We start from the raw sequence: 26,356 nt of genomic DNA, 5'->3' as shown, positions 1-26,356 counted from the left end.
GCTTCCTCACCGGTCTCCGGAATGCCTTCTCCGCAAGGAGCAGAAGCTTCATCATCACTACTATCCTCATAGTAAGTGCGAATTTGGCGGGGCTGTGAGTAGCTGATGTCGTCACTCCCCAATGACGGATTGTTCGCTTCATTGGCAGGTACGTCTTCGTCAGGTGTTACTGGTGATCCGGCATCACAAGGTCATTGGGCTGTGCGCATGCTCATGAGTCTGTGATATTGAATCTAAATTTAAATTACTGACCTGTAGATGCAGCACCTACAATGAAAAGCATGAACTAAACAATCAGCATCATCAGGGTTGCATTGGCTGCATTCCCAGCCAATAGGTTGCGGTGAAACCATTGGTCCAACTGTTGAAGTCTGTTTATAATGAGCGCTACAATGATCTGCTAAACTAAACTTACCTTGTCCGCTTTGCACAAGGTAAATGGCCCATAGAAACTGCTCAACCAGTAAAGCATGGGTGTGGCAGCATTTGCACAGCAGCGCCCATGACATTCAGCATTTGATGGAGCCATCAGTCTTGGTTCATGTCTGGGAAAAAGGGCTATAGTACTAGCGTTAGGAAGTAAAGGGTGGGGAGAAACTGGGAAAATTTAGCTGGTCTAGACGCTTCGGAAACATCTGCTAAAATTGTGATTGGCTAGAGAATGAATGGCCTCAGTTGAATATTAGTTCGCTCCCAATAACTCACCAATTGACTGAAAGGAACGAACTCAATCATAAAAATATCTAGTGTGTCATTTTTTATCATATCAAAGGGGTTGTCAGGCTAATGGATATTAGTCGTAGATGGCGCCTCCTCGATGGACCACACCAGAAGAGCTTGAGTGGCTTCAAAACGAGCTACCTGAGTTTCTTAAGATGCAGAAAGAGCAAAAATTAACTTGTTTCTATGAGCTCCTGTATCCGAGGTGGTTTAGTCAATTTCCAGAATGCCTCAGATATTGGGGACCAACTGGGAAACCTCCGCGTGAAAATGTTCATCAGGATGATGACAGTGGTGACACTAACAGTGACGAGATCAGCCCACTGCCACTTACACCAGAACAAGAAGCTGAGCTTGAAGGGGCAAATGAAATCCGATGGAAAGTAAGTTCATTTGTCAGTTATCCTGAAAGAGTAGTTGCTAAAGACATGATTAGAAATTGAGAGAATGGTTCCGGAATAACACAAAAAGTAAAACGACACCAGGCACCACAGTCAACAGGCAAAGCTCTTGCTCAGCTTCTAGGCCAGCATGCTCGTGGTGTTTGTGACCTGAAGGAAATTGAGGTCTACTCAAAATCACACTACAAAACGAAGATTCAACCACTAGTAGAGGACAACGTCCAGGAGAATCACCTCGATTCCAAGAAGAGAATCGCTGTTGTGCAGAAGTACACAAACAGTTGTTTTGCCGCTGAGCCAGAAGATGTGAAGGCGGAGATTTGTGAGGAGACCACACAGATCAACACTGCCAGGAGATTAGCAAGTGTTGTGTCTAAAACACATACCAAAGAGGAAATTTCCTGGTTTTTTTTTTTGTTGTGTTTCGCCTTTGTAGTAAATATTGATCTGTGTTGATATAGTGCCATTCAAGAACTGCCCATTGTCTTGGGACAGATTTGTGAAGACCTGGCGGTGCTGACTGGTGGCTGGCATTATACCCTTGTCATGGGGGGTCCTGACCCCATGTGTGAAGGGGATATCATGACTCTAAGGTAAATGGATGTTAATATTATTTCCAAACTGGATCTCATTTTACCCTTACAGTTTTCACCATGGCAAAGGTCGAGACGGCCTCAGCTTCAAGGCTTCCAACCCTGACTTTCATGAACAGTACCTAGCGCCATTTGAAAAGCACTTGAGAAGTGTTTTTGGTCAAGTTTCCAAGTCATCCAAGTCTTCATCGAGTGCCAATCTGTCTCCTCCAGCGACTTCTGACCTCGCACCACCAAACGCCCAGAACGACTCAGGCCCCGAAGTTCCTGGAATGCACATCTTCCCTCACGACTCTCTCATGGACCCCAATGTTCCAGTCTCTGATGCTGAGATTGATGCATTCATCTCTTCCCTTCGTCCACTGACGGCTGATGGCATAAATGGTCAATGGTGGCCTAATCAAAGCCAGGACATGCAAATGGCTGCTCCGCCACTCATAAACCCTCCTTTGACTATCACTGAATCATTTAAAGACTCACCCATGCGGGCTGCTCCGCCATTCACTCCGCCATTCACAAGCCCTCCTCCGGCTATTGCTGAATCACTTATCAAGCCACCCGTGCAGGGCCTGGACAGCTCGATTGGTGTATTCACCCCAGCTGCCACTGACTCATATTATTTTCCACCTGTTTCCAGTGCACCTGCACGTCTTACAGACACCACTTCAAAGTTGATTCCTACTGCACCGGACACTCTGCTTCCTGCAGCAAGTGTTCCACTAGTTTCTAGTGCTCTTGGCACTGCACCGGACACTCTGCTTCCTGCAGCAAGTGTTCCACTAGTTTCTAGTGCTCTTGGCACTGCACCGGACACTCTGCTTCCTGCAGCAAGTGTTCCACCAGTTTCTAGTGCTCCTGGAAGACGCTCAGCGCCCATGACACAACCATCAACAAGAGTGCAAGATGCCAACAAGATTGGTGATAACACCAAAGCAGTCACTTCCAAACGCAAGTGCAAAGGCACGGCGGAAGCAACCACTGGGAAAAAGTATGTCTTCCACCAATTTTCAGTACCATTTCATCCTGCTAAACATTGATGTGTAGGTCTAAAAATTGATATTTCACATTCCTTGCAGTATATTAGACTATGCCTCGATACTCTGTCCTATTTGTAACCTAGAACTTGTAGTTATTGTGATGACAATTGTTTTCTTAATGTCAGTTAATGTGACCCATCAAAATCTTGTCATCTATCTACAAGCATCACAATGAACAAACACTTCCTGAACATTCTGAAATTTGTATGTCGGAAACTATTGAACATAAGATTGTGTCCAACAGCGCGCAAGGTAGTGACAAAGTTGAACTTAAGATCACGTGAGTCCAACGGCACACAAAAAAAAATCGAACAAGTCAGGCTAGTCACTAGTGAGCATCTGTGAGCTACTACACTTGAGAAATGCTGCCTGGGTTGGCTGAGACGTTTTGTTATATTCATTGTGGTGGCATGATATAGCAATTGACTTCGCGTAGACACAATGAGACTGAAAAATGAGGTGGACGTGTCTACATAGAGTCAGAACTTTTGAGGACATCTCTGGAAGTGTAATTCGTCACTATTTCCTACCCCTGCTCACTGCCGCCACTAGTGGCAAGAACTTTCCAAAGCTGGTCATGAAAACAGGCACAGGGCGGGAAAGGTGATGGGCAGGAGTTGAGGCAGAGCATGATGTCACATGATGTCTGATTATTTGATGAAGCAGATAATGCCATAGTTCTTGGCTAAATCCAGTTGGCCATAGAAATGGTGTGGCTATGCAGAGACAAGTGGAGATTTAGAGATCTAGATCCCTGATTTTCCAAACCGAAGCTACCCGAAACCCGAAACCCAAATCAGACTGTGACCAGGTGCATGCTAAGAATAGCCCACCCAAATGTGCAGGGCATACAGTGATATATCATTACCCTGTGTGTTAGATCAAAGGCAGGGATATATCACAGATTTACTCCAATGAAAGTAAAATGATATATTATATCGACAACATGGCCTGCGTGACCATAGGCATGCAGAATGTGAAGGAGGTGTGTGAAGACAGCCTTCCAGACACTGAGTTCAAACTCGTGAAGCAAATCCAGCACAAAGAGTGAATAAAAATTGAAGCCAAAACACCTAAGACGTGTAGAAAAAGCATTCTGTTGATCTAGTCAGCACCCAGCAAGATGTTCGAGTGAAGATAGATGTATACCGTCGAGGCAGTAAGTGAATTTGGACCCAGTATCCTTTTCATGAAGACACTCATGATGTTCATGCCCTTGACATATAACCAGTCACGGATTATCCTAATCCTGCCTTGCAAGCCACCACTGTCTTCGCGTTGATAGTTTTCACGCCAACGCCTGCCAGCCTTTGTACCTAGCTCTTTGATTTTGTCCTTTTGAATCAAACACCGAAGACAGGGGCACTGAGCGAGAAATTTGATGCAGGATAGAAGGGTCCTAGTATCTCCGCATTAGTACAAATGGGAAGGTCAGTGGCTTCAATGTACTTCTCTGGGTAGTCGGCTGAGTATGAAAAGAAGCGTGGAAAGACTTGTCGCCTTATCCCATCAAGGCACTCAATAATGACACCAAATTTGTAGGCGTGCATGAAGTCGTCGTCCATCAGAAGAAGCCAGATGGCTTGCATCAGTTCCTGGAGGCAGTAAGTCAATATCTCCGCTGTCGCAGCCTTGCCAAACACCCGACAATAGTAGTCATGAATGGTATCGGTGAGCTTGAAAAAATACATGAATTAGATTATGGCAAAGATTGCAGCAGACAAACAATGGTTAGACTTACTTTTGGTATATATGCTAGGTGGTGTGCTGCAAAGGACGAAGGTTTTCCACGAACATATTTAGATTTATTACCAAGGAATAGGTATATTGGCCATAAGGAAGCACTCCCGAAGCTAGCGAGGTGTGTTGAGTCTGACCAGAGCATGACTGCAGCAATGACGGTCTCGAGGTTGCAATCTGGAACAGGGGGATTTGCTTTGATAGCCTCGTGTGCTTTGAGCATAGCCAGCAAAGAGTAGATTTCGGAGTATACACGTTCTGCAGGCTCATCAGGTGACGGTTGGAAGAATGTTTTGAATGGGGTCAAATGGAAGCGCTCTGCAGACGCTTCACGAAAGGCAGTCTTAATGACCTCAAGAGGAGGACGGTAAAATAGCCCTGGTACAGTCGAATTCTGGTGCCACTGCCTCAGATGAGTGCTTAACACCATCTGCTGGTAGACGTATTTTCACACATGTCTCCCTCCAGCCATCAGTAGCCAGGAATGATGAATGGATATCTGCGGGGTGTTAGGTACCAGTGCCGGCTCAAGAGGCAGAGGGGTCGGGGCTTGGCTTCAGCTCTTGCGCTGCGCCCTTAGCCGAGTATGTGCCCTGAATTTGGAGCGGGTCCGATGTTGTCCAACAGTAGGGCGAGTGGACCGCTTGGGTCCACTTTGGGGGTCGGGGAGTAAGAGCTGCTAGCGGTGGACCGACTAGGAGCAGAGCAGAGAAGGCGGGGAACAATGTGGAGGGTGGATAGGAACTAGGGAGATATTTTGATAGGAGCGGAGATGTTGGAGGATAATGCAGAGGATAGGGAAGGGGGTGATAGGAGGATATTGATAGGGGTGGGGTAATAAGGGAAAGACTTAGAGCACGGCTCTAAGTCAGAGTGGAGGGTCAGAGGGTCGGAGGTGACAACAAGTTGAGACTTATGTCCAGAGGAGGCAAGGTCCTACTGAGAATCCTCACAGGATATAACTGCAAGAAGACAAGTAATATTAAGACTAAGGCAAAATATCTAAGTACAGGATATGTTATATACTTCTATGTGTGAGGCAGTGATCAGGATATCTATGTAGTAAAGCTATGTACCAAGGATATAGTTTGTAAGTACTTTACATAGGCGAAGACATAAGTTGGAGTGGATATCAATATGTACGCGTCGGATCAGCGATCGGGCAGTAATAGGAATTACCGGTGATCCGGAAGTGAGGGTCTATGTACCGAAAAGGAGAGCATATACCTAAAAGGGGAAAGAGGTCCAGTTGAATGGAGAGATTTATGGAAGGGGACCGGTTGAGCGGTTGAGCGGAAGCGTAGGGCGGAATGTGGACTTGTGATAGGACGGAGCGGAGGATGAATGGGGCGGAGGGGTCGGAAAGTGGAGCGGATATTAGTATTGGAGCGGTCGGATCAGGTATATGACACAGGGTCTCCTTGGTAGTTGTCAAGATGGTCGACCTCCTTTGTGGCTCAGAACCCAGCAAGGTGAGCCTTATCAAAGTCCTCGGCAAGAATGACCTCATTAATGAGGCGATCAAGCTCCACTGGGGACTTCATGTTTGAGCCACTATAAAACCAGCACATCAACCGAAAAACAGTGGCATTCAAGAACGGTATGAAGAAGTCATCCTTTACTGACGTGACGGAGGAGCCAAACCCAGACCACCATGGACGTGCACCCGTCTGATCAGCTGTCTTTGGGAAATGCACTGAGTCCGATACATGCGAGAGAGAGGTGAGGTTGTCAGGATCAAAGGTCGGAAAGGAATATGGATACGAGTGAAATATGCCATATGAATTAGGTTCTGTGGTGAAGTATTCAGTTTCGCCTGGAGGTATGTGAGGCTCTGGTGGACTGTTGCTTCGGTCTTCTATGTCCGCCTCAGTGATGACAGGCATATCCATGCATCCCTTACAAACAAAGGACAGAAGTTCATCAGGTGTAAGAGTGGCTTGTGGCTAGTGTTTGAAAGTCCAGTTGCTGGACCGGAAAAAGACCAGCAACTGAACTGGACCGCAACTTTTTTGAACTGGACTGCAGTTGCAGTTGTATGTCAGTCTTTACCGGTCCGGTTGGCAGTTGCTTCATTTGGGCACAGGTAATGAACCGCTCAAAAACCGGTTGCAACCAGTCTACAGTGCAACCGGTTGCATATCAAATGGACAAACTACATGGTATGGAAAACATATTCAAGCTACTAGTATGATCCAGCCACCTCATCTTCTCCATGCTCCCACTCCACTGCTTGATCATCCAGGCGAAGGAGATCTGCGTAGTCAGTAAGTAAGACCTCTTCGATGCTTGATGAGTTGGAAGCAGCGTGATCAACAACGGATTTCCGCCAAGCGAACTTCATGACCTGCAACTGTTCAAATTGGTCTGAACCTAAATGAGACCGGCAATTGGTGGCAGTCTCTGCACCCTGCTGAGAACAGCCATTCACAGGGTATAGAAGATGCTGGCACTGCACAAACATCCATAGCGATCTTGGCGAGTATCGGAAAGTTAGATGCATGATTCTGATTAACTATATTAACAATGAGATTCCAATTGAAATGAAGGAACAACCTACCGACCACCACTGAATGATGTCAGCGTCCTTTGAGACATCATCAGGGACATCGTGTAGATACTGCCGCAACTCAGCAGCCCATCCAGAACGTTGTTGACGGGCAGCTTCGTCAACTAGTGTGCGTCGATGACGATCAAACTCGGACTCGAGTGTTTCAGTAGATGCAAGCGGATTGATGGGAGACAAGGAGTGAAGTGGTGGCACCTGTGGGCATACATTTTGAATACTCTCACATGGTCTTCTCAACGATCTTCAGTGCTTCATCATGCCAGTCTACAGCATTAGGGTTACCAGCAGCGCATTTGAGTTCTTGCTCCTTAGGACCTCCCCAGGCCATCTTGATGTAGTCGAGTTTATAATATGGATGCAGGACTATAGAACGTATCAGCAATATGATAGAGCAGGGGAGAACTAACGTACCAAGGGCCAGGACATAAACTGGTTTTTCATCGAACCTTCTATAGTACTTGTTGACCTTTTCCAGTCTGAGCTCAATCGCTGGCTTGAAGAGAGCATACTTTGGATCATCACACTTGGCTTCCCATGCAGTCTGCAGTTCTTCGATGGCTGGGATTGCTCGCCAGAGGGTAGGTTGTAGTTCCTGAGGAGAAATACTGCTGAATGTTGTTGGCGTCAGAGACAATGTTGCAAGTAGTGTTAATGTGTTCCCAATCCACAGGCCCAATTGTGAATGCTTTCCACAGGAATATGCTTTGCAGGACTTCCAGGATGCCGGATTGTAGTTACTGGCCCGAAAAGCTCATCCACTGACTTCACAAACATATTGATGGACTACGAATGAAGTCAGTGCACACTGGTAAAGATGTGAAAAGAATGTTGCCACACACCTGGCAAAGCTCATATGCTCGACCCAGCATACCCTCAGCAGTCCCCCACCGGACATTACTGTGAAGCGGGATCTTGAGCGGTATTTCAATGCCGCAGTTGCATTGAAGTGTTTCAAAGTACTCAATACGTTGGCCAGAGCATTGAATCTGCAATGTACATTTAGAATCATTGGAATAGAATGAACATGATGACATACCTTAATGGTGAGGGTTCGCACAGCAGCCACGACATCCAGCGAGTCCCCAAGGATGTGATTATCAGGTAGTGTAGGATCATATTCCCATATGGCCGTTGTAGTCGCTACATTGGCAATTTTGGTGATTGATGACATGAGGGCCACAACAGCAAGGTTGATGACATGGGCGAGGCATGGGAGGCGTTGTTTATTGGTATCGAAAGAGTAGATGTGACGGCAGTGAAGAATCTGCTCAATCTTGTCACAGGTCATATCATTGTTGCTGGTGTTATCAGCGGTAACACAGAAAAGCTATGGAAAGTTGAAATAAACTAACTCGAAAAAAATGGGATGCAGGAACGTACCTTAGATGATTGTCCTGAAATGATTCCAGCTCGTTCACATAATCCAATGAAATAGCGACCCAGATTATCCCCAGAGTGCATGCCAGAGATGCCTTTGAAAGCAATGATGCGAGAATGAAGTGTCCATGTTGAGGCCGCTTCGATCCAATGGGCAGTCAGTCCAAAAAATGCCACTTTGGTCTGGTCAACAGACCAAAGGTCAGTGGTAGTTGAAACATGTCCCACTAGTGGGTTCTGTATATTTATGTAGTATGTCAGCAAATATATTATATAGAGAAGAAAACATACCTGGACATCAGACTTGAGCTTTGAAAAGAAGTCGATAAAGGAATTGTGTACATAGGTCATAATATTGTGAGTTGAAGGCAAATCAAGCTTGGTCGCATTTGGTCACATTGCTACTAAGCAATTGCGAAATGTGACTTTATCTGCTACTGTGAGCGACTATTGTCAACTGCATCAGCTATAATGCCACCCATATATTCCCATCAATACTATCTCTTACCTGGTCATCACAAACAATGAACTCAGCAACTGCATGCAATACATTCCTTCATGAGAACTCTTTCGTCCTTGGTTGTTTCTGGACTGACACCATCCAGATTCTGCTGTTGCTCTTTCGTCTTCGCTGCATCTCTCTGCCTCAGCAACACCCGCAGAACTGAATGATGATGTTCTCATATCTCCTGCTGCAAGCACCATTCCTGATACAACTCATAATGGCTGCAGATGTGCTGACGACACAACAAATTGGACCCCACATGAAACACTTTCCTCTCACCATGCTTTTTCACAAATACATGATCCTTTCTGTGATTCGACATGTAAGCTTGTATTAATACTATAGGCTACAAGTTACTGACCTGCACTCTATGCACCAGCGTCCAACCTTGGTAGCTGACTTCACCATCTGGACTACAAAACTTAACAGTGATACATTCTGAAAAGATGGTGAGTAGGTCATCTGCGCTGTTCTTTTTTGTCTGTTTCTTGGACTGGGACATCGTCCTGTCGTTGCTGATGGTGAGCTGATATACTATCTTTAGCAGATCGCAAAATCGTACATTCTTATCGTCCAGTCCAGCATCGTCTTCATCTTCATCCCCATCCTCATTCTCCTGGTCCAGTGCTTCAACATCGAGAACCTCTGGCTCACTTACATCAGGTGCATCATTCACAATCTCGATAGATGCTGCACTCTGACGCCGTGCTCATTTGGATGCAGCTGCCTTTTTTTTGGCAGGTACATTTATTCACTGTCGTGCTGACATCACTGTCTGAATCTTCCTTGCTGTCAGCTGCTCTCAGGACTTGGAGCTCGTCGTTTTCGACTCTTCTTTGGTGAGGGCTTAGTGTTAGGTGCACGGCTTTTTGGATTGCGAGGCCATGGTATTAGTGTATTGGCACTAGCCTTTGCTGTTGGTTTTCTTTGACGTGCGGATTTACGGGGTGACATTGACAGTAGAAGGGGAGAGGGATGCTGATTACTAGCACACATACTAATGTATATACCAAAAAACAATTGACCAGTCGTGTTATCCATGAGGCATTTTATTTTTTCAGTGTACATGGACCAGGTTGCTGTATAGACCGGTCTGGACCGACTGCATGATATCACCGCAACTGGTGGCAACCGGTTGCATGCAGTCCAGTCCAGTCTTTAGGTTGCCAGTGAGAAAACAAAGACTGGTCCAGGGTCCAGTTGCATCTAAAATAGACAAAAAACCGGACTGGACCGGACTTTCAAACACTACTTGTGGCTTCTTATTGACATAGAGAATGAATCCACCCATCCACATGAAGAACCCATGAGTAATTGTCCATCCTATGCAAGGCAACAGTCGTTCTTATGTCGGAATATTTGGGTGAATCGCAGTCTATGTACATGCGAATAGAGTTGCAGCACAGCTCCAGATGATGACACATAAGGTTCTGATGTTGCTGCTGGATGGAGTGTTGCTGGTGTCGAGTGTAGGGATACTGGTACCATTGAGACTCGGCAGTGAGGCGAAAACAAACAGAATGTATAACAGGATAGCCCAGTGTAGGTGGGTCATAGTGAAGTTGGCGTATTCATCCTGCTCTCTTTGATGGTGTGACTGCATGTATAATGCATGTATACCATTGCACTGGCACACCAGGTTTAAGCACTAGTGCTCATACATTGAGGCCACCATACTCACCAATGGCACAGGAACCTAGATTTAGACTGCCTTCATACGTCCAATGTGGAAGTCTGCAGTATGGGACATGAGATCTTGAGACATGCAACTACATTTGGATTGATTGGATGATTGTATCATCATTGTAATTGAATCTGGTCTGGACAGGACAGGGTTGCCCAGTGCTCCCTGGGGCCGCATGTACGTGCTCTGGCACTAGCAAGAGCGCTTTATGAATGTGGCTAAGGCTTGGCTGGAGCTGCAGGCTGGAAGGACGACATATTTGTGCTGCATCAGATGGTTGGTGTGAGTACGACTCAGTGGAAAACAGTCATGAACCACAAGTTGAGTACCCACTGCAATGAATGATTTCGATGAATGATTTTAATTATCCAAAGGTTCCGGTTTCTCCCGTGTGCACTCTTCCCCATTGCCCAGCACATCAGACCCCAGACCCCCAGTGCCAGATCAGTGTCCTCCCCAGGCCCTAGCGAATGCAATAGTGGCAATGCACGCTGTCTATACTTGTGGAGCCGATATATTTGCATGCATGGACCTCGCAAAAGATCCTAATGATGTTTGTTATGCATGGAGAATTGTGATGCTACCATTTGCTTCCGATGTGGAAGGCTTTGCAGCTTGCCCCTCGCTCATTCGGCTCTCAATACCTAACTCACGCCATGCTTTTCAAACTCTATGGCCTGCCTCAGCTGACATGAAAATACAACTGAAGTTGCTGAGCACAGTGGTCAGGTGTGGTCAGATGCAAGAAGATCATGAAAGAAGGGAAGTACACCACCGGCAACGACAGCCCTGCAACTCTGAAGCTGAGAGTATTGAGGGTAAAGAAGGGATTATATGAGACTTTAATGTACACAGAGTAGGGGAAGCGATGACTTGTCATCCAGGTGAGGAGCTCCTTGGGTCTACCAGATTGATCACCCGATAGGCACAATGAGCTCAGCATGAAGATATGATCGTCGTGATTAGAATGACATGAAGGTAAGGTAGGGTCACTACAAAATCGACCAACCATGACATGGTGTGACAGCTGACGAGATGCAAGGCACGGTGGAGGCATGGGCGGTGCCACTGGCTATGCAAGGAGATTAGATGTATTAGATGTAAGATATAGGTACTTATGGATGTATGTAAGAAGCAAAGTATCGAGTGTATGTACTATTTAGCTATTAACTATATTATTCCGAGTCAAGTCGAGTCTATGTGATCTGGTTGTCACCAAGTTCTTGTAAAATACTGTCCGGAAGAGTGCGGTGACCTCAATATTTCCTGTTTGCCCATGCTACTTGCTTTCTGTTCAGACCTTTCCAATATGCGTCTAGGAACCATAAGGACCGGTTCGAAAACCTGTAACTGTGTGAGTTTGACTCTTTCAAACACCAGTAGCAATACTTACCAATGCATGCACTCAATAGGAACAGAGTTCAGTGCCTTATGAACATTGGTTTCCATCTCTTTGTCCTCCTTGGTGGGTGGATATAATCAGTAAAGTCTTTTAGCATATCCCCAACATTGTTCGATGAAGTTGAGTTCACAGTGAAACTTCGGCAATATGATTAGCTTGAAGTGCCGTGCGAGGCAGTGTTCTTCCAGGAGACTTGGGACACCAATGAAATCTGGCTCATTGAAGAGGATTCTTTGACAACAACATTGAGTGGCCCCCTCTGGGCACCTGAACTTCGTGCACTGGGCCTTCAGCTTCGAAATATTGTACCCTCTCTCCCGCAGAATCTCCGCCATGCCCTTGAACTTTCCCGCATGCTCATGGCCGGGTGGGAAATAAAACGGCTGTGTTCATCCATCAGCGAATTGCCCATCTTGCATCCGCACCTTCATTTTTAGAATTTTCCCATCCCGCCCATGGATTGGTTTTCCATTTTCTCCCAACAACGTCATCTCAACTCCCCATTCCTGGATTCCCTTGGGTGTCTCCCGTGCAGATAGGGCATCATCTGCTCGTTTCAGGTGTGTCAATGTGTTATCAAATATGAGGACATGATCTGACTCTGGATAATTATTTTCCAGGATGTCCATGACCTTCGTCACCTGTTTCAGCATGTCTTCACTTGTGTACCATCCATCTCACAACTTCCCTGCTCAAAAGACAACTCTTGCACTCTCTTTCCCATCTCATGATCTGCACCATCCTCGATCTGCAGAAATGAAATCAGAAATCATGATTGATGTCCCTTCCCCCTTTGGACGAGGATCGGAACCTGCATTGAGATGATGCCATCCGGAATGATGCCTATCATTTGCATAGAACGTGACTTCATCCTGCAGCCAAACTTCGACGGGACGTTCGTGTGGTTCCAAATTGATCTCCGATGTGAGTCCATCACTTATCCACCGTCTCATTCAAGCTTGTAATGCCACCATTTCCGGAATGAAAATGTTCTGGCGATAATTAACCACATCTCCTCATTCATGTCCATCAACATACTGACCACGATGGTCAGTGCGCCAGCAATACCCAAGTGTATGCATCCATTTCTTTGCCGTCATGAGGGAAATGGTTGATTTGAGTCCAAAACGGCTCTGGGCTTCTTTGTCAGAGAGGTACGTGACGAGATCCCCTGCCTTGACATATCTCCTGACCGATTGTAGGTGCAGGTGAAGCTCATTTGTGAGCTCTTCAGTGTCAAGCTTCGATATTTTCAATCGGCCATATCAGTTGAAAGGGAGATCATCACTGTCCATGATAAATGCCTTGGCCCATGCATGTAGTTGGCGTGCATAATATATGCCTTTCTGATGCACATTAGCTGTTGCCAATGATGCTGCCATCCACTGAGGTGAGGACCCCTTTCTGAGCATATCCGCCTTCTTCAACTTGCTGATAAACATTCCCAAAAATGTTTTGATCTGCTCTAGGCACTCCCAGAGCAAGAAAGGCAAGTCTACCCATATCTGTCCCACTCCATTCTTCCGCAACGGCTTCAAGATGAGCTTTAGATCATCGAGTGCTTTTTCCGCAACAGGAAGAGTGGGGGCCACATGGATAAGAGCTCGGTATTGACATGCAGCGCTGGTGGTGTATTCGACATCTTTTTTGCCTGCCTCCAGATCCTGCCAACTGGATTCAGCTGATTCATCATGTTGATCGCTGTCACCGAAATTGCCATCTACACAACTGAGATCATCAGCAAGAGACCTGACGGACTCATGATCTAGGTAAGTATCATCATCATCAGGGCAATCTGACATGAATGCTGAGTAGCGGTTGGGAAGATGTGGTGGATTGGACTCATTGTGAGATGTTGGAAGTGATGTCCTCTCTGAGTCGTCATCAATGATCATATTCACTGATTCAAAGTTGGTAGGAGCAAGTGGCACAGTTCTTTCAACATTCGAGCAAATTTCCATATCAGCAAGGACACAAGACACAGGTGATGTGTGAGTTGGCAAGCTAGTATCTCTGATATCTGTTTCATCTCCAGCTCCAGCACATATGTCAGTTGAGGCCCACATAAAGACAAGGGGAGTCTGGACAAAAAGCCGTCAATCTCCGAAGCATGCCGCAAAAAGGTAACACTAAACTCACGTTCAAGTTCCGGTTCTCTTTGTTTCCCTTGTGTAGACCCGGCTCTTGACATCTGCATTGAAGATTTGCAATGCTCGCGCGGTTCCTCTTGCTGCGTGGAGCCATCTTGGTGAGGGTAATGGAACCAGATGAGGTGGAATGTAATTGCTGGCCAACGGTGATGCAAAGTTCTTGGCAATCTCACTTTGATAAATGCCACAATCCCATCTAATGTCCATAAGTTACACTACATGCACTTTTTAATGAATCGGGTCCCTGTGAACTGTACTACATAGCGTGCTCCATCATCCACAGGTTTCCGATTTTCTCTCCTTCATGTTATCCTAGAGCCTTCATCAGTTTTGCAGTTCTGTCACGCTTTCAATACATTTGTCACGTGAGGTTGGTCGATTTTGTAGTGACCCTACCTTACACGACCAGCAACGCCTGGAAGACCTGCTTACTAAGTTACATAGTTTTTCTTCTCGCTGGATCGATTTCCTTTTTGGTCAAGGAAGTGGCGAAATTTTTGTGATTGACATTAGTTTTGCAAACAGCTGTAATAACAGTTTAGCATCGCCCATCGACAGCTTGTTGCGCCTCGGCACCCAACACATCCAGTATCTTGTTCCTGGACCGCAATGCTGCCCTTCTTTCCCTTCTCATCTCCATCGGCTGCTCTTCGGCTTCGTCTTGGGTAATCAAAAAATCGAGGTAGGCCCGTTCCGCCGGTCGAAGGATGTCGTCGAACGAGTCGTCAGAGAAGAGTTCAGGACCTTCTTCTTCGGATGATGCCTCGAGATTAGTTATAGGTGCGACTGGCGAGGGATCCAATGGTCCAGTGGCTTCACTGAGCCGCATTTCTTCGAAATATCGCTGAAGAGCGGTAGTAGGAGGTGTCGCGAACGGATTATCAACGTCCCAAACAAAGCCAGATGTTGGGAAATTGCCGAATAGATCATCTTCCCCTTCTTCATCATTTCCCTCCAGGGCCAGAAACTCGCCTGCAATTGGGGGCGTTTCGGTGTCTTCAGTCTTGTCTAGCTCCAAGAACGAGTATACACTGTCATCGCTACCGGCAGTCGACGATTCTTCCTTGCCGGGTGACTCGTTGGAGCGCGAGGGCCCCAGGACCACGCGTTGCGTATATTCCTCAGCGACTCTGCGCTTATGGTTTCGCTTCTTTACGAAGTTCATCCCCATACCTGATGCAAGCCCACGGCCAAGGTCCTTAAGTGGTCCAACGATTGTGACGTCACTTGCATTGCGGCTACATGGACGCTTTACATCTACGAGAGCCATCGTTTCTCCTCGGGTGTTACCGCGATGATCATTCTCTTGATCTGGGGATGGGAGTAGAGCAAGTCTCCGATCTTGGTTTGCCTGCCTCTCGTGATTGCGCGTGAGTGTAATACCGAGGACCTTGGCAGCCTTGGAGTCTGATTTACCGAAGGCCTTTCGCTCAGCAGGGGTAAGTCTGTTGGTGGGGGAGAGTCTCAGAGCGTCGGTGATGCTCATCGAAGTAGTGCTATTGGAACGCGTCATGACGTTTGTTGTAGACATATTTTCTAAGATAGTGTGGAGTATAACTGGAGTTGAGAAAGAAATACAAGATGTAGCCAACGATTTGTGGTGACCTCTACAGACTCTGCGAGGTTCATTTTTATACCCCGAATACTGTGGACGGGTTTGACGGGTCGACCGTGCTGTTATCGTCGACCGTGCCTAAAATGGATTAGTGGGCCAGCTCAGTAGCGTGCGTCTTTGTTAATCACACTTTGATTGCCACTTTGACTGGTGGTCCAAGGTGGTCCACCACTGGTCACCAGTGGCATGATAGTCTCCCCTAGCCAGACCAATCGAAGGAAGACAATTGTTCCTTCGTATTAAGGTGGCATGATGGCGCATGTTGTCTTGCGTGGCGATGACCTGTGCAAAAGGCTACTAGAGGCTTGAATTCCATTCGCATCTGATACTTCGGTAAGCAACACGGTCGGATATGGGTCGAACGTGATACTGATCATCTGCCCACGATAGTAGAGATTCTGGAAATCTGATACGAATCATTTGTGCAACGGAATCGCGTCAACTGACGGGAGCAACCCACATTCGTCTCGTACCGACGCTTTCTACATAGTAGGGCCTTTTGTGTGGCGTGTTCATTACGTACGATAATCATTTCATAATGGTCCATCAGGGTGTTCAGACACATCCACTACTTACCACTGTGGTATCCTCAAAAGACCATGGCTATGACCTGCTACGGCAGATGCCTTTCACTAGACGATGCCGTAATTTAAGGTTACTGGGTGCGGTGGCATGTCCTGTTCAACTTAGAGGGCCGGTCTCACTGCAAGGTGAGCAACTTAAACCCTTTTGCTACATTTTTGAGCGATTACAGTCCTTACAGATTTCTAACAATGGATGGATACGTTAGTCCTTAATAAATGTCTTCTTCCTGGGTTTAGAATTCCTCTATCTCCTTGATAAGGCGAACGAACATGTCTTGGTTTCAGCTAGAACTCCTGCCCATGCTCTACACTCATATTCTCGCTGTAGGGATCCTGAGTATTATTTTTCTGGTTGCCGCTTTGCGTCTAACTCGCAGACGCGTCTACCCTTTACCTCTGCCGCCTGGCCCTCGTCCCTTACCATTTTTGGGTAATGCTCTTCAATTGGACACAGAACGACCTTGGCTCACCTATACTATGTGGGGAAAGACGTATGGTTGGTAGACCGATAACCTCTTCGTCAAATGCTCCGATTTTATTTCATACTTGATCATAGGAAATATTATTCACTCCCGGATTCTTGGGATCGACTTCATCATCATCAACTCCGAATCGATTGCGCGAGAGTTGTTGGACAAGCGTTCTGCGATCTATTCGGATCGCCCTGTCATTCGCACCAATAAATTGTATGTCTTGCTGGTTATCGTTCAGCCAGTTTTTGATCAGCTGACGAGGCAGAGCTGGACTGGCTTTCAACACGGGGCTCCTTCCGTATGGCGAGACTTTGCGACGACATCGCAAGATCTTCCATCAAGTCCTTAGGGCCGAAGCCTCTGCCTCATACCGCGAGATGTACTCTCGCCACGCCAATGAACTAGTCATCAATCTTTTGAATACCAGTGACTTGCAGAAACACACTCAAGCGTTGGTGCCCAATTCATTGGTTTTGTGACGTCTGGTCCGGTTAACGCCAAAAACTGTGACAGATATGCGGCATCCCTGATCATAACCGTGACATACGGACACACTGCTCACGGAAACGAAGACCCATTTCTTGCCCGCGCAAGTGAACTCGCTGATATTGGCAGGCGTATTATTTCTCCCGAGAGAGCTGTCATGTTCACAGCCTTTCCTGTTCGTGAGTGCGCCGATGCTGTCGATGACGTCGATTTGAACCTTCAGCACGTCGGTTGCAGTCGAAGAGTTGCCAAATTGGTGCTTTAGCGGAGCCTATGCCCTGATGGCACGCAGTAGAGAATTATCTCGGCAGCTTTTGAACGAGCCCTTTAACAAGGTGAAGGCACAGGTGGTACGTTTGCGCATTGAGGATGGGCGTTTTGCCTGATCTGCTTGCCTGTAGGCGAATGGTACTGCTTCGCATTCATTGGTCGCCGACTTCCTCAGTCAAGCTGACGACAACGCTGACGAAGACACGATGAAGGCAGTTGCGTTGACGGGGTACACAGGTAAGAGTTTTTTTCAGCAGGATGCAGGATGGGACTCATCATTTGACGCGGATACCGCATCTCAGCCGGTATAGACACGGTGAGGCATTACTTTGGGAGTGCCAATCATCGCTTCCCCTCACCTTGATGTCCCACAGACTACGTCCACATTGCAGACATTCCTGTTGGCTATGGTACTCTATCCTGACGTCCAAGCCCAGGCTCGAGCAGAAATAAATCAAGTCGTGAGGCATGATAAAATGCCATGCCTTGATGATAGGGCTTCACTACCCTACCTTGATGCCATTCTCCGTGAGATCCTGAGATGGTATCCTATCGCCCCTCTAGGTCGATCTGCAGTAATATAACCCTGCGTTTACATGGCTGACCCCTTGAACAGGAGTACCACATGCGGCATTAAATGATGATAATTACGGCGGGTACTTTATACCCAAAGGTTTGAAGTCGTATGTGTCAAGGTTGCCGTTGACTTACCTTCAGTTCGATTAGGTGCGATGGTAATGGTTAACCAGTGGTATGATGCGGTGCAGTGCGTCCAATTGCTTGAGCTGAGCATGACTCAGGGCACTGTCTCGGGACGAAGACTTATTTCCAGATGCATCGCGCTTCGATCCTAGTCGCCATCTGACAGCTGGTGGGCAGCTGAAGGATCCTTTCATCAACCATGTTGCCTTTGGTCATGGCAGGTAAATACCCCACACTTACTATCATTTTGAGTTGTTCACTGACTCATACACATCAGGAAAAATACACTTGACTACAGGGTGCTATATAGTCAAGGTAGTACCTGTAGCACAATGTGTCAAGTGCCTACTATAGGCGGCTATATAGCCACACAGCTGACTATATAGTGCTACGGCAACTCCTGTAGCTCGTTGTAGCAACTGACTACAGGTGCTACAGGTGCTACAAGTTACTACAAGTTGCTACAGGGTGCAATAGAAATAGTGCTAGCATTTGCTCGTTCGAGCTACAGGTAGCTACACACTGCTACTAGTACTGTAGCTCCCGCAATACCAATCGCGCCGCTAACCGGTTATCAACAAAATCGAATCAATTAAGGTGCTATAGTGCGTGAGCATGCATACAATCCTCGAGATACAGCCGCCTCAATCACCACCCCCTTTGTGCTTCTCGAGCCTCGTCTTCGTACTCTCGAAAGCCGCCTCAATCCGAGTCACCACCCCCTTCTTGTGCTTCTCGAGCCTCGTCTTCGTACTCTCGAATCGCATCATCGAAAACATCATCGGTAAAGCTATCAATAGTCACTGCTGCCATAAGTGGATCCACACCAGCGTGCATCCTTTTTATGAAAGTCAGTTTGGATGATGAACGACATAAGTAATCAGAAACATACCGAGCGATGTCGAGAAGATTGACACCAATTTTACCGAGCAGTTTGTAAGCAGCAGTCCGCTCCTCGAACCGCCGCAGGGATTTGAGATGGATAAGGTAGACCGGGGAGTAAGCCACCGACGAAAATTTGATGTCCTCCTTTACACCAGTCATCCACTCATCGATGCAGCATTCAATCTGTCAGACCTCAGTTGCAGTATGAACATCAGAATCACTGAATACACTCACCGCTGTGAGTATAAGTGCAATGGTTTGAACGGGTAAAGGATCAAAGTATTTAGCATATACTATACCCTCGTCGCTTCGGTTTGTAAACCACATATCGTTGACCGCCGACTGGATTAATTCGGTCTTGTATATGCCACGTTTCATTTCCCAGTCCTTTTACTCCGCCAGTCAGATGTTGACTAAAAATCGTGAAATTGAATTTAAACACGCACCTTGAAAACAAAACGTGATCCTTCCTTGAGAGACTCGGCCAGGTCACGGTTTGCCTTGATGGCGAGTATAGATCTGCTTGCACGGAACCCAAAGAACGAGGCCGTCAGTACGCGCATCTTTGTTTTAAGCTCCCCGCGCACATGTGATGTGCGCCTCGTCATCTATATGGCAACATTAAATCAAGTAGGGCAAGGACTGTGGACATGAGACGTACCATTTTGACGAGAGAAGGGGTAAGTTGGATGGTAAGCTCTGCCATGTTAGACGCCTCACGCCAGGCATCCTTTGCTAACTTCGTCTCAACGATCAGTGTCTCTGGAAAAGGTGCGCGAGTCACAACTAGACAGCGGTAGATAGATGTGGCAGTAGTGAGCAAATCCTTAGTGATGTCGTCGAAATCGCTAGCCTTTAACCGTTGGCGTGTTCCATTTGGACCTTTCTTGAACTTCGGGTCAGTATTGAGGACCTCCGAGTCCTCCAGTTGGCGCTTGGTGCCGACAACTGGTGTTGAAGAAGCTTTGGCCACTTCATCATGATCATTGGCAGTGTTGTCCGCGCCATAATCAGACCCGTTCTCAGTCTCGTCCATGCGATCGACAAACTTGTTCGAATCATGGCTGTCGCCTGCTGCCCTCACCGTCACTGTCGTCATCCGAAGTCACAACAGGTGAGGGCGCTGAAAAAGTGTGTTAGTCCAAGATACACACTGGCAGAGACATTGTACCTTTCTGTGGCTTCGTACGGATCTTACTCGTGGGTTTTCGGGCCAAGACAGTTGGAGGGGTCTTGCTCATACTGAATGTGAGTGCCTGTTGATTGGATAGTCTTGTAGGTACACAGCGGTCCGAAAACTATTATGTACTTGTGAGTAACATGGAGCGCATGGACAAATAAGACACTGACCATGCTGTCTTCGTCCCTGTCAACATCGCTAAGAAGCCCAGCAGGCTCGCTATCAAATTCCTCGGGATGTGTCTGGTATGTAGTGCGCAGTGCCTTTAAGTCGCGCTTCTGCATCTTCGTTTGTAAGGCTTTTTGGCGGTCTGCTCCTCGACGAGCTTTTGTAACTGTTAAGCAGAAACATTTTAATGAGCGCGAGCATTCATGTCGGGCTTGATATAACTTACTTCGATATGTCTCTTTCTCGGTTGGCCGACGTTGACGACCACTTGCAGTGCGTCCCGCGGTCGACACCATCTCTGCACATACTTCCTCCTGGGCCTTCAAAAGTGCCGTTTTAGTTCCCTTTTTGGAGGGGGCTTTTGCGGCCATGATAGACGGTAGTCAGTAGAAATAACGACAACAGAAGGAGGGGGTATGCATGCCTTTAAAAACCCTACAGTGGCTGTCGGATCAACAAACAAATTTTGAGTTTTGTTGATCGAGTTTTGTTGATCACGAAGTTAAAGTTTTCAACTGACGAAGCGGTGTCAATATAATGGCATAAATAAGAGGGACGGGGATGACTTTCCTTTCCAACATACAATCGATACTACAGCGAGATCGATACTACAGCCAAGATGAATAAATAGTAAGTGGCTGGCTTGTCGAATGCTCGCCTCACACTTACCGATGTTGTAGCCCAGCGCTCATGCCATCGAACGAATCAGACGATGTGAAGCCGAACATCCTGTTACCTCCTCCAAGTCGTCCCTTTCATGTTGTCCTGTGCTCCGGGACGGGAGGTACCTCATACTCCAAGGGAGGTACCGCCTGCTCTTGAGATTCAGTTTCCATTGGCTGCCATATCGCCAAACCCCAGGGCCCATTAAAACATCGCAGACCTACCTGCGAACACTTGTATTAGAGCGCTGGGATGCAGAGATTAGGCTTTGCAAAGAGACATGCAAAGCGCAGCTCTCAGAGCACATGAAAGGTCCTGTTGCTCACCAAAATTTGGTGCGGGAGATGATAACTGTGCGTTGGAATGCAGAGAAAAAGCGGTGCGAAGAGTCACGCAAGGTTCAACTTTTGGAGCTCTTACTGGCGGCTCATGGCATTACTACCCTAGCTTAGTAGTCTTAGTAGTCAGTTAGTTTTAGTCAAGTGTCATTCGGAATAACGGCGCACCATGTGGATCGCCTTTTTCATGCTGCGAACGGCAAAACCTCTCATGTGGATCGCCTTTTTCCTGGATGTTCGGGTCAAACTCCATATTATGTGGCGTAAGGAATGGTGGCGTTCGAGTATGAACTGCGTCCCTGACAGTAGTTGGTCACAAGGGCGGAATTGGACTCGGTCGGGGCTGAATCGGACTCACTTGAGGGTCAAGTGTTTTTTTCCATTTTGTGTGCCGTCAAGACACTTAGGGCCGGTACAATACGACTTGACACTCGCACCAGACAAGCCATGCCCCACTGTGTATTCTGTGGGAAGGTAACAACTACACACGAGGGTCTCAAGAGACACGTTGCAGGACGTCCTGAATGTCGACGGCAGTGGGCATCAATGATCGAAGATGTAGAGGCAGAGAACTTAGACGACGCACCAGATGTTGACTTCCCCCATCAAGATGCAGCACCGGCGGGTCATGTACACTCGCGCCCGTCTCCAGATACCGACAATAACCCAGCGCTCCGCAAAACTCGACGGACTACAGTTGAGGAAGTCGAGGATGAGGATGGGATGTTGTTCCCCAATAACGGGCGATATTTCGAACCTCAGTCGGATGCTGGCTGGGCACTGCGTGAGGGGGAGACGAATTTTGAAAGATATAGAACGTACCAAGAGGAAGAGGGTGAGGATCCATGGTCGCCTTTCGAGGATGCGTAAGTGCTCGAATGCGCTGGCATAGCATCTACTAATATCACTCACCAGGGAAGAATGGGATCTGGCCCAGTGGCTCGTCAAGAACCTCGGTCAGACGCGAACCGACGAATTCCTAAAACTGCCCATTGTAAGTTTGAAAGTGTTAATCAAAATTTGAACTTACAATATTGATACCCTAACCAGACACAAAACCGCACTGAAACTTTCGTTTCATAACAACTGCTCATTCTTGCAGTGCGTGGACGAACTTCCACACGGGCCAGGATGGAGTTGTAAGAAGGTGACTGTGCGTGGTAACTGCGAGGATGAGAACGGCGAGATGTTGCAAGAGGAGGTTGAGTTGTGGTGCCGCGATCCTGTAGAGTGCGTGAAAGAGCTCATTGGCAACCCTGCCTTCAAAGAAGATATGGCCTACTCACCTGCCAAAGCATATGCAGACCGTGCAGGGCAAGATAGGGTGATCGACGAGATGTGGACAGCAGACTGGTGGGGCGATAAACAGGTAAGACTATTTGAGAGAGAGCAACAAAGTAACGGACTGACCTCGCACACAGAAAGCCTTGCCAGAAGGTGCCACGATAGCACCAATCATTCTATCTTCAGACAAAACGTCCTTGTCGCAGTTCCGAGGGGATAAATCGGCGTGGCCGGTGTATATGTCCATTGGAAACATCACTAAAGCAAAACGGCGCCAAGCATCAGCACGAGCAACAGTCCTGATTGGTTACTTACCAGCAGGCAAACTGGACTGTTTCACCCCCGATGCACGCTCCTTGGCTGGATACAGGCTGTTCCACCATTGCATGGCTCTACTGCTTGAACCTCTCATCGGTGCTGGAAATGACGGTGTTGAAATGGTGTGTGCGGACTCGTGGGTTCGTCGTGTCTACCCAATTCTTGCAGCATACGTTGCCGATTTCCCGGAACAGTGCTTGGTCAGTTGTTGCAAAGAGAACCGATGTCCGAAGTGCCTTGTAGCAGCAAATGAGCGAGGGGATGCACTCAACTCAGGCAATGCGTGATCCAGAGTCAACAAAAGATATTTTGCACAGGCGCAAGATTGGTCAGCATCCTCCGGAATTCGAGGCCAATGGTTTACGTGCCGTTTACAAACCATTTTGGGCTGATCTCCCTCACGCGGACATTTTTCTAGCGTTCACGCCCGACCTTTTGCATCAACTTCACAAGGGTGTGTTCAAAGACCACCTTGTGAAGTGGTGCATCGATATCATTGGGGAGGATGAAATGGACTCACGTTTCAAGGCGATCCCGAATTATCCCGGCCTTCGACACTTCAAGAAAGGGATATCGAGTGTGAAGCAGTGGACGGGACGTGAACACAAAGAGATGCAGAGAGTATTTGTTGGCTTATTGAGCGGAGCAGTACCTAGGTGAGTGTTTAACGAGTCGTTAAGATGATGTTTTGATGTCATGCCTTGCAGTCAGTGTTTTGGTAGTTGCACGATCTATTCTCGACTTCTCGTATTTTGCCCAGCTTCAAGTTCAGACGACTGAGTCCCTCGAAGCCCTACAAACCGCCCTGACTGTATTTCACACTAACAAAGACATCCTCAAGGAGGCTCGCTGTTCGAGAGCATTTCAACATTCCGAAACTACACCAGCTCTCTCATTACGTCCAGTCGATCACGTTGTTTGGCGCAGCTGACGGCTTTAATACTGAACTTCCAGAGCGCTTACACATTGATTTCGCAAAAGATTCATACCGTGCTAGCAACAAACGGGACTACGAAGAACAAATGGCTTTGTGGCTCCAACGCCAAGAAGCCGTATTTTTACGTAGCGCATACCTGGATTGGTTGTCCCAACAGCCTCGCTCCAAGTCACCTGCGGGTCTCACCGGATGTCATTCAAACCCATACAACTTCGACGCAGATTCGGACACGGACTCGGAGTCAGAAACACCAAATCTTCCCGCCGCTGAACCACTTCAAGCAACACATGTCCTTGCGAAAGCCCCCGCACATCCTCACCAATCCGTTGGAACCATCATAACAGCACACGGTGCTACCGAGTTCCTCCCTGCTCTCCGATCCTTCTTGCTCAAGAATCTCCCGCGCAACACCATAGTCCCTGGACTTCAAGACCGATTCGATCTTTATCGTCAAGTGGTGATCGTGACGCCACCTGATTTACGAGTTAGCGACGTGCCACAGCGAAGGCGGATCAGGGCAACACCAGAAATGTTGCCGTCAGGCCGGAAGCCTGGTATCCCAGCCCGGTTTGACATGGCCTTGATAGCAGACAGGCCTCGCTCTTCTAACTTCCATACTCTTGAAGGTATTTTTTTTCCGGGTTTCTCAGCGGTCAATTTTGATAATCGTCTTGTTGCAGGTGTACGTGTAGCCCAAGTTCGCGCTATTTTCACCCTACCTCGCCAGTTCGGCGCATATTCCAGAGCCCTCGCCTACGTCGAGTGGTTCACTCCTTTCAAACCACCAGACCCTGTTTCTCGAATGCGACAGGTCTCGCGCTCAACACGACAACTTTGCCGCAACGCCGCTGTAATCCACGTTGACGAAATCGTGCGGCCGTGCCACCTTATACCGAAGATGGGACCAACAGTAGATCTGAGGTTGAGAAGCGGAAATGCATACGAGGTGGCGAACGATTTTTATTTCAACGAGTTCATCGATGGCGAAATGTTTTGCGCATGTGTTATAAGTAATTAGATACAACGACGTGTAGCTCCTGTAGCTACCTGTAGCTACCTGTAGCACGGGTGGTAACTATATAGCCGCATATAGCTTGCCTTTAGACTATATAACACTATATAGGACAATGTAGTGTAAGGTGTGACTACATAGTGCTACTGTGCCTACATAGTGCTATATAGCTGTCACTCGGGCTATGGCATTTAGGGTTTTTTACTGATGCAGGCGCATTTGTCCTGGTAGGCTAATGGTTCATCTGGTAATATTAGGAATTACATATACCCTTGGCAGGTCGTTGGTTTGCGGAGAACGGTCTGTGGACAGCGACTGCTGCCATACTCGCCGTCTTGCGCATTGATCATGCCAACGACTCTAACGGAGACAGGATTGAGGTGAAACCGGAATTTACCACAGGCTTGGTGATGTAAGTGACCTAGAATGTATGCTCGAAACCTGCGGCTAACTTTGAGTCTGAAGTCAACCGAAACCTTTTCGGTGCTCGTTTGAAAGCGTGAATACAGCGAGGGAAGAGCAGCTTCGAGCGATGATGAATTTGAAGTAGACACTTGGTGGTGTATTCTCGATATCTATTACGACATATGATTGAACAGTGCTTCGTCTCCGTAATCGAAAAATCGAAGTAGGCCCGTTCCGCCTTATGAAGCATGTCATTGAACGAGTCGTCACAGAAGAGTGCAGGTCCTTCTTCGGATGATGCCTCACAATTAGATGTGTAGCAGAGCGATGCAACTGGCGAAGCATTCCCATGATCTTCAAGGATACATACCACAGTGGTAAGTGGTGGGAATATCTGAACACCCTGACTCCGTTATGAAATGATCGTGCATAATGAAACACGCCACATGAAGGCCTACTAGTATGCAGACAGCGGTCTGATTGCTATAAAATCATGGCTTCTGCATTGAGGTTTGTGACCTGGTATGTACGGCATGAGCATATGATTTCTCGACAGAGATTGCAGATAGCGAAACGACAAGGCTATACTTGTCCCGGAGTGAGACAAAGGATGTATCGAAGACAGCACGGCATCTCATAGGTGAACAGCTTAGACCTGTTTTGAGCGAATATGGTCCTTACAAATTTCTAGCCATAGATGGGTACATGAGTACTTGATAAATACTGCCTAGCATGATTTGGGTATGATGGCGTTGAACGTTGACCTCTAACTTACTTTGTCGGATATTGAAAACCCCTTTATAAGGCGAACGAACAAACATGTCATGTTGTCGACTATAATCCCTCCCGATGTTCTTA

The 26,356-nt window shown here is 47.3% G+C and overlaps 7 protein-coding genes across 7 annotated transcripts; 3 read left to right on the top strand and 4 right to left on the bottom strand.

Annotated features, from left to right (window-relative positions):
• Positions 1–803: 803 nt before the first annotated feature.
• Positions 804–2,771, top strand: EDB91DRAFT_1255913 (uncharacterized protein; the record flags this gene model as incomplete). The annotated part of the gene is made up of 6 exons (XM_041324066.1): positions 804–1,103; positions 1,157–1,190; positions 1,246–1,525; positions 1,583–1,714; positions 1,767–2,702; positions 2,759–2,771. The coding sequence occupies 6 exons, from the start codon at positions 804–806 to the stop codon at positions 2,769–2,771; spliced, it is 1,695 nt and encodes a 564-aa protein (XP_041169796.1).
• Positions 2,772–8,165: 5,394 nt separating this feature from the next.
• Positions 8,166–8,378, bottom strand: EDB91DRAFT_1033151 (uncharacterized protein; the record flags this gene model as incomplete). The annotated part of the gene is made up of 1 exon (XM_041312757.1): positions 8,166–8,378. A coding segment is annotated over one exon (213 nt), but the record flags the coding sequence as incomplete, so codon positions are not given.
• A 4,915-nt stretch (positions 8,379–13,293) lies between these two features.
• On the bottom strand, positions 13,294–14,272 carry EDB91DRAFT_1255910 (uncharacterized protein; the record flags this gene model as incomplete). Its single annotated transcript, XM_041324065.1, has 2 exons — positions 13,294–14,109; positions 14,168–14,272. The coding sequence occupies 2 exons, from the start codon at positions 14,270–14,272 to the stop codon at positions 13,294–13,296; spliced, it is 921 nt and encodes a 306-aa protein (XP_041169794.1).
• A 366-nt stretch (positions 14,273–14,638) lies between these two features.
• EDB91DRAFT_201486 (uncharacterized protein) lies at positions 14,639–16,131 on the bottom strand. Its single transcript, XM_041326407.1, has 2 exons — positions 15,922–16,131; positions 14,639–15,871 (listed from the first exon to the last, which is right to left on the bottom strand). The coding sequence occupies exons 1-2, from the start codon at positions 15,979–15,981 to the stop codon at positions 14,717–14,719; spliced, it is 1,215 nt and encodes a 404-aa protein (XP_041169793.1). The 5' UTR covers positions 15,982–16,131; the 3' UTR covers positions 14,639–14,716.
• A 546-nt stretch (positions 16,132–16,677) lies between these two features.
• Positions 16,678–18,533, top strand: EDB91DRAFT_1255908 (cytochrome P450; the record flags this gene model as incomplete). Its single annotated transcript, XM_041324064.1, has 11 exons — positions 16,678–16,873; positions 16,934–17,063; positions 17,116–17,301; positions 17,364–17,515; positions 17,574–17,686; positions 17,738–17,843; positions 17,909–17,922; positions 17,981–18,170; positions 18,223–18,279; positions 18,333–18,357; positions 18,407–18,533. The coding sequence occupies 11 exons, from the start codon at positions 16,678–16,680 to the stop codon at positions 18,531–18,533; spliced, it is 1,296 nt and encodes a 431-aa protein (XP_041169792.1).
• Positions 18,534–18,888: 355 nt separating this feature from the next.
• On the bottom strand, positions 18,889–20,288 carry EDB91DRAFT_1174175 (uncharacterized protein). Its single transcript, XM_041320326.1, has 5 exons — positions 19,855–20,288; positions 19,640–19,801; positions 19,428–19,580; positions 19,201–19,376; positions 18,889–19,146 (listed from the first exon to the last, which is right to left on the bottom strand). Exons 1-5 carry the CDS (start codon positions 20,227–20,229, stop codon positions 19,011–19,013), a joined length of 1,002 nt encoding a protein of 333 aa, XP_041169791.1. The 5' UTR covers positions 20,230–20,288; the 3' UTR covers positions 18,889–19,010.
• Positions 20,289–21,989: 1,701 nt separating this feature from the next.
• Positions 21,990–25,099, top strand: EDB91DRAFT_1273202 (uncharacterized protein; the record flags this gene model as incomplete). Its single annotated transcript, XM_041324610.1, is given in 8 exon segments — positions 21,990–22,408; positions 22,458–22,550; positions 22,593–22,911; positions 22,964–23,427; positions 23,462–23,800; positions 23,856–23,955; positions 23,975–24,260; positions 24,303–25,099. 8 exon segments carry the CDS (start codon positions 21,990–21,992, stop codon positions 25,097–25,099), a joined length of 2,817 nt encoding a protein of 938 aa, XP_041169790.1.
• Between the last annotated feature and the right edge of the window lie 1,257 nt (positions 25,100–26,356).

The sequence above is a fragment of the Suillus paluster genome (genome assembly GCF_016628075.1).
Source record: "Suillus paluster strain FC165 chromosome Unknown EDB91scaffold_161, whole genome shotgun sequence".
Lineage (NCBI taxonomy): Eukaryota > Fungi > Basidiomycota > Agaricomycetes > Boletales > Suillaceae > Suillus > Suillus paluster.
This window is presented reverse-complemented; position numbering and strand designations above follow the sequence as displayed.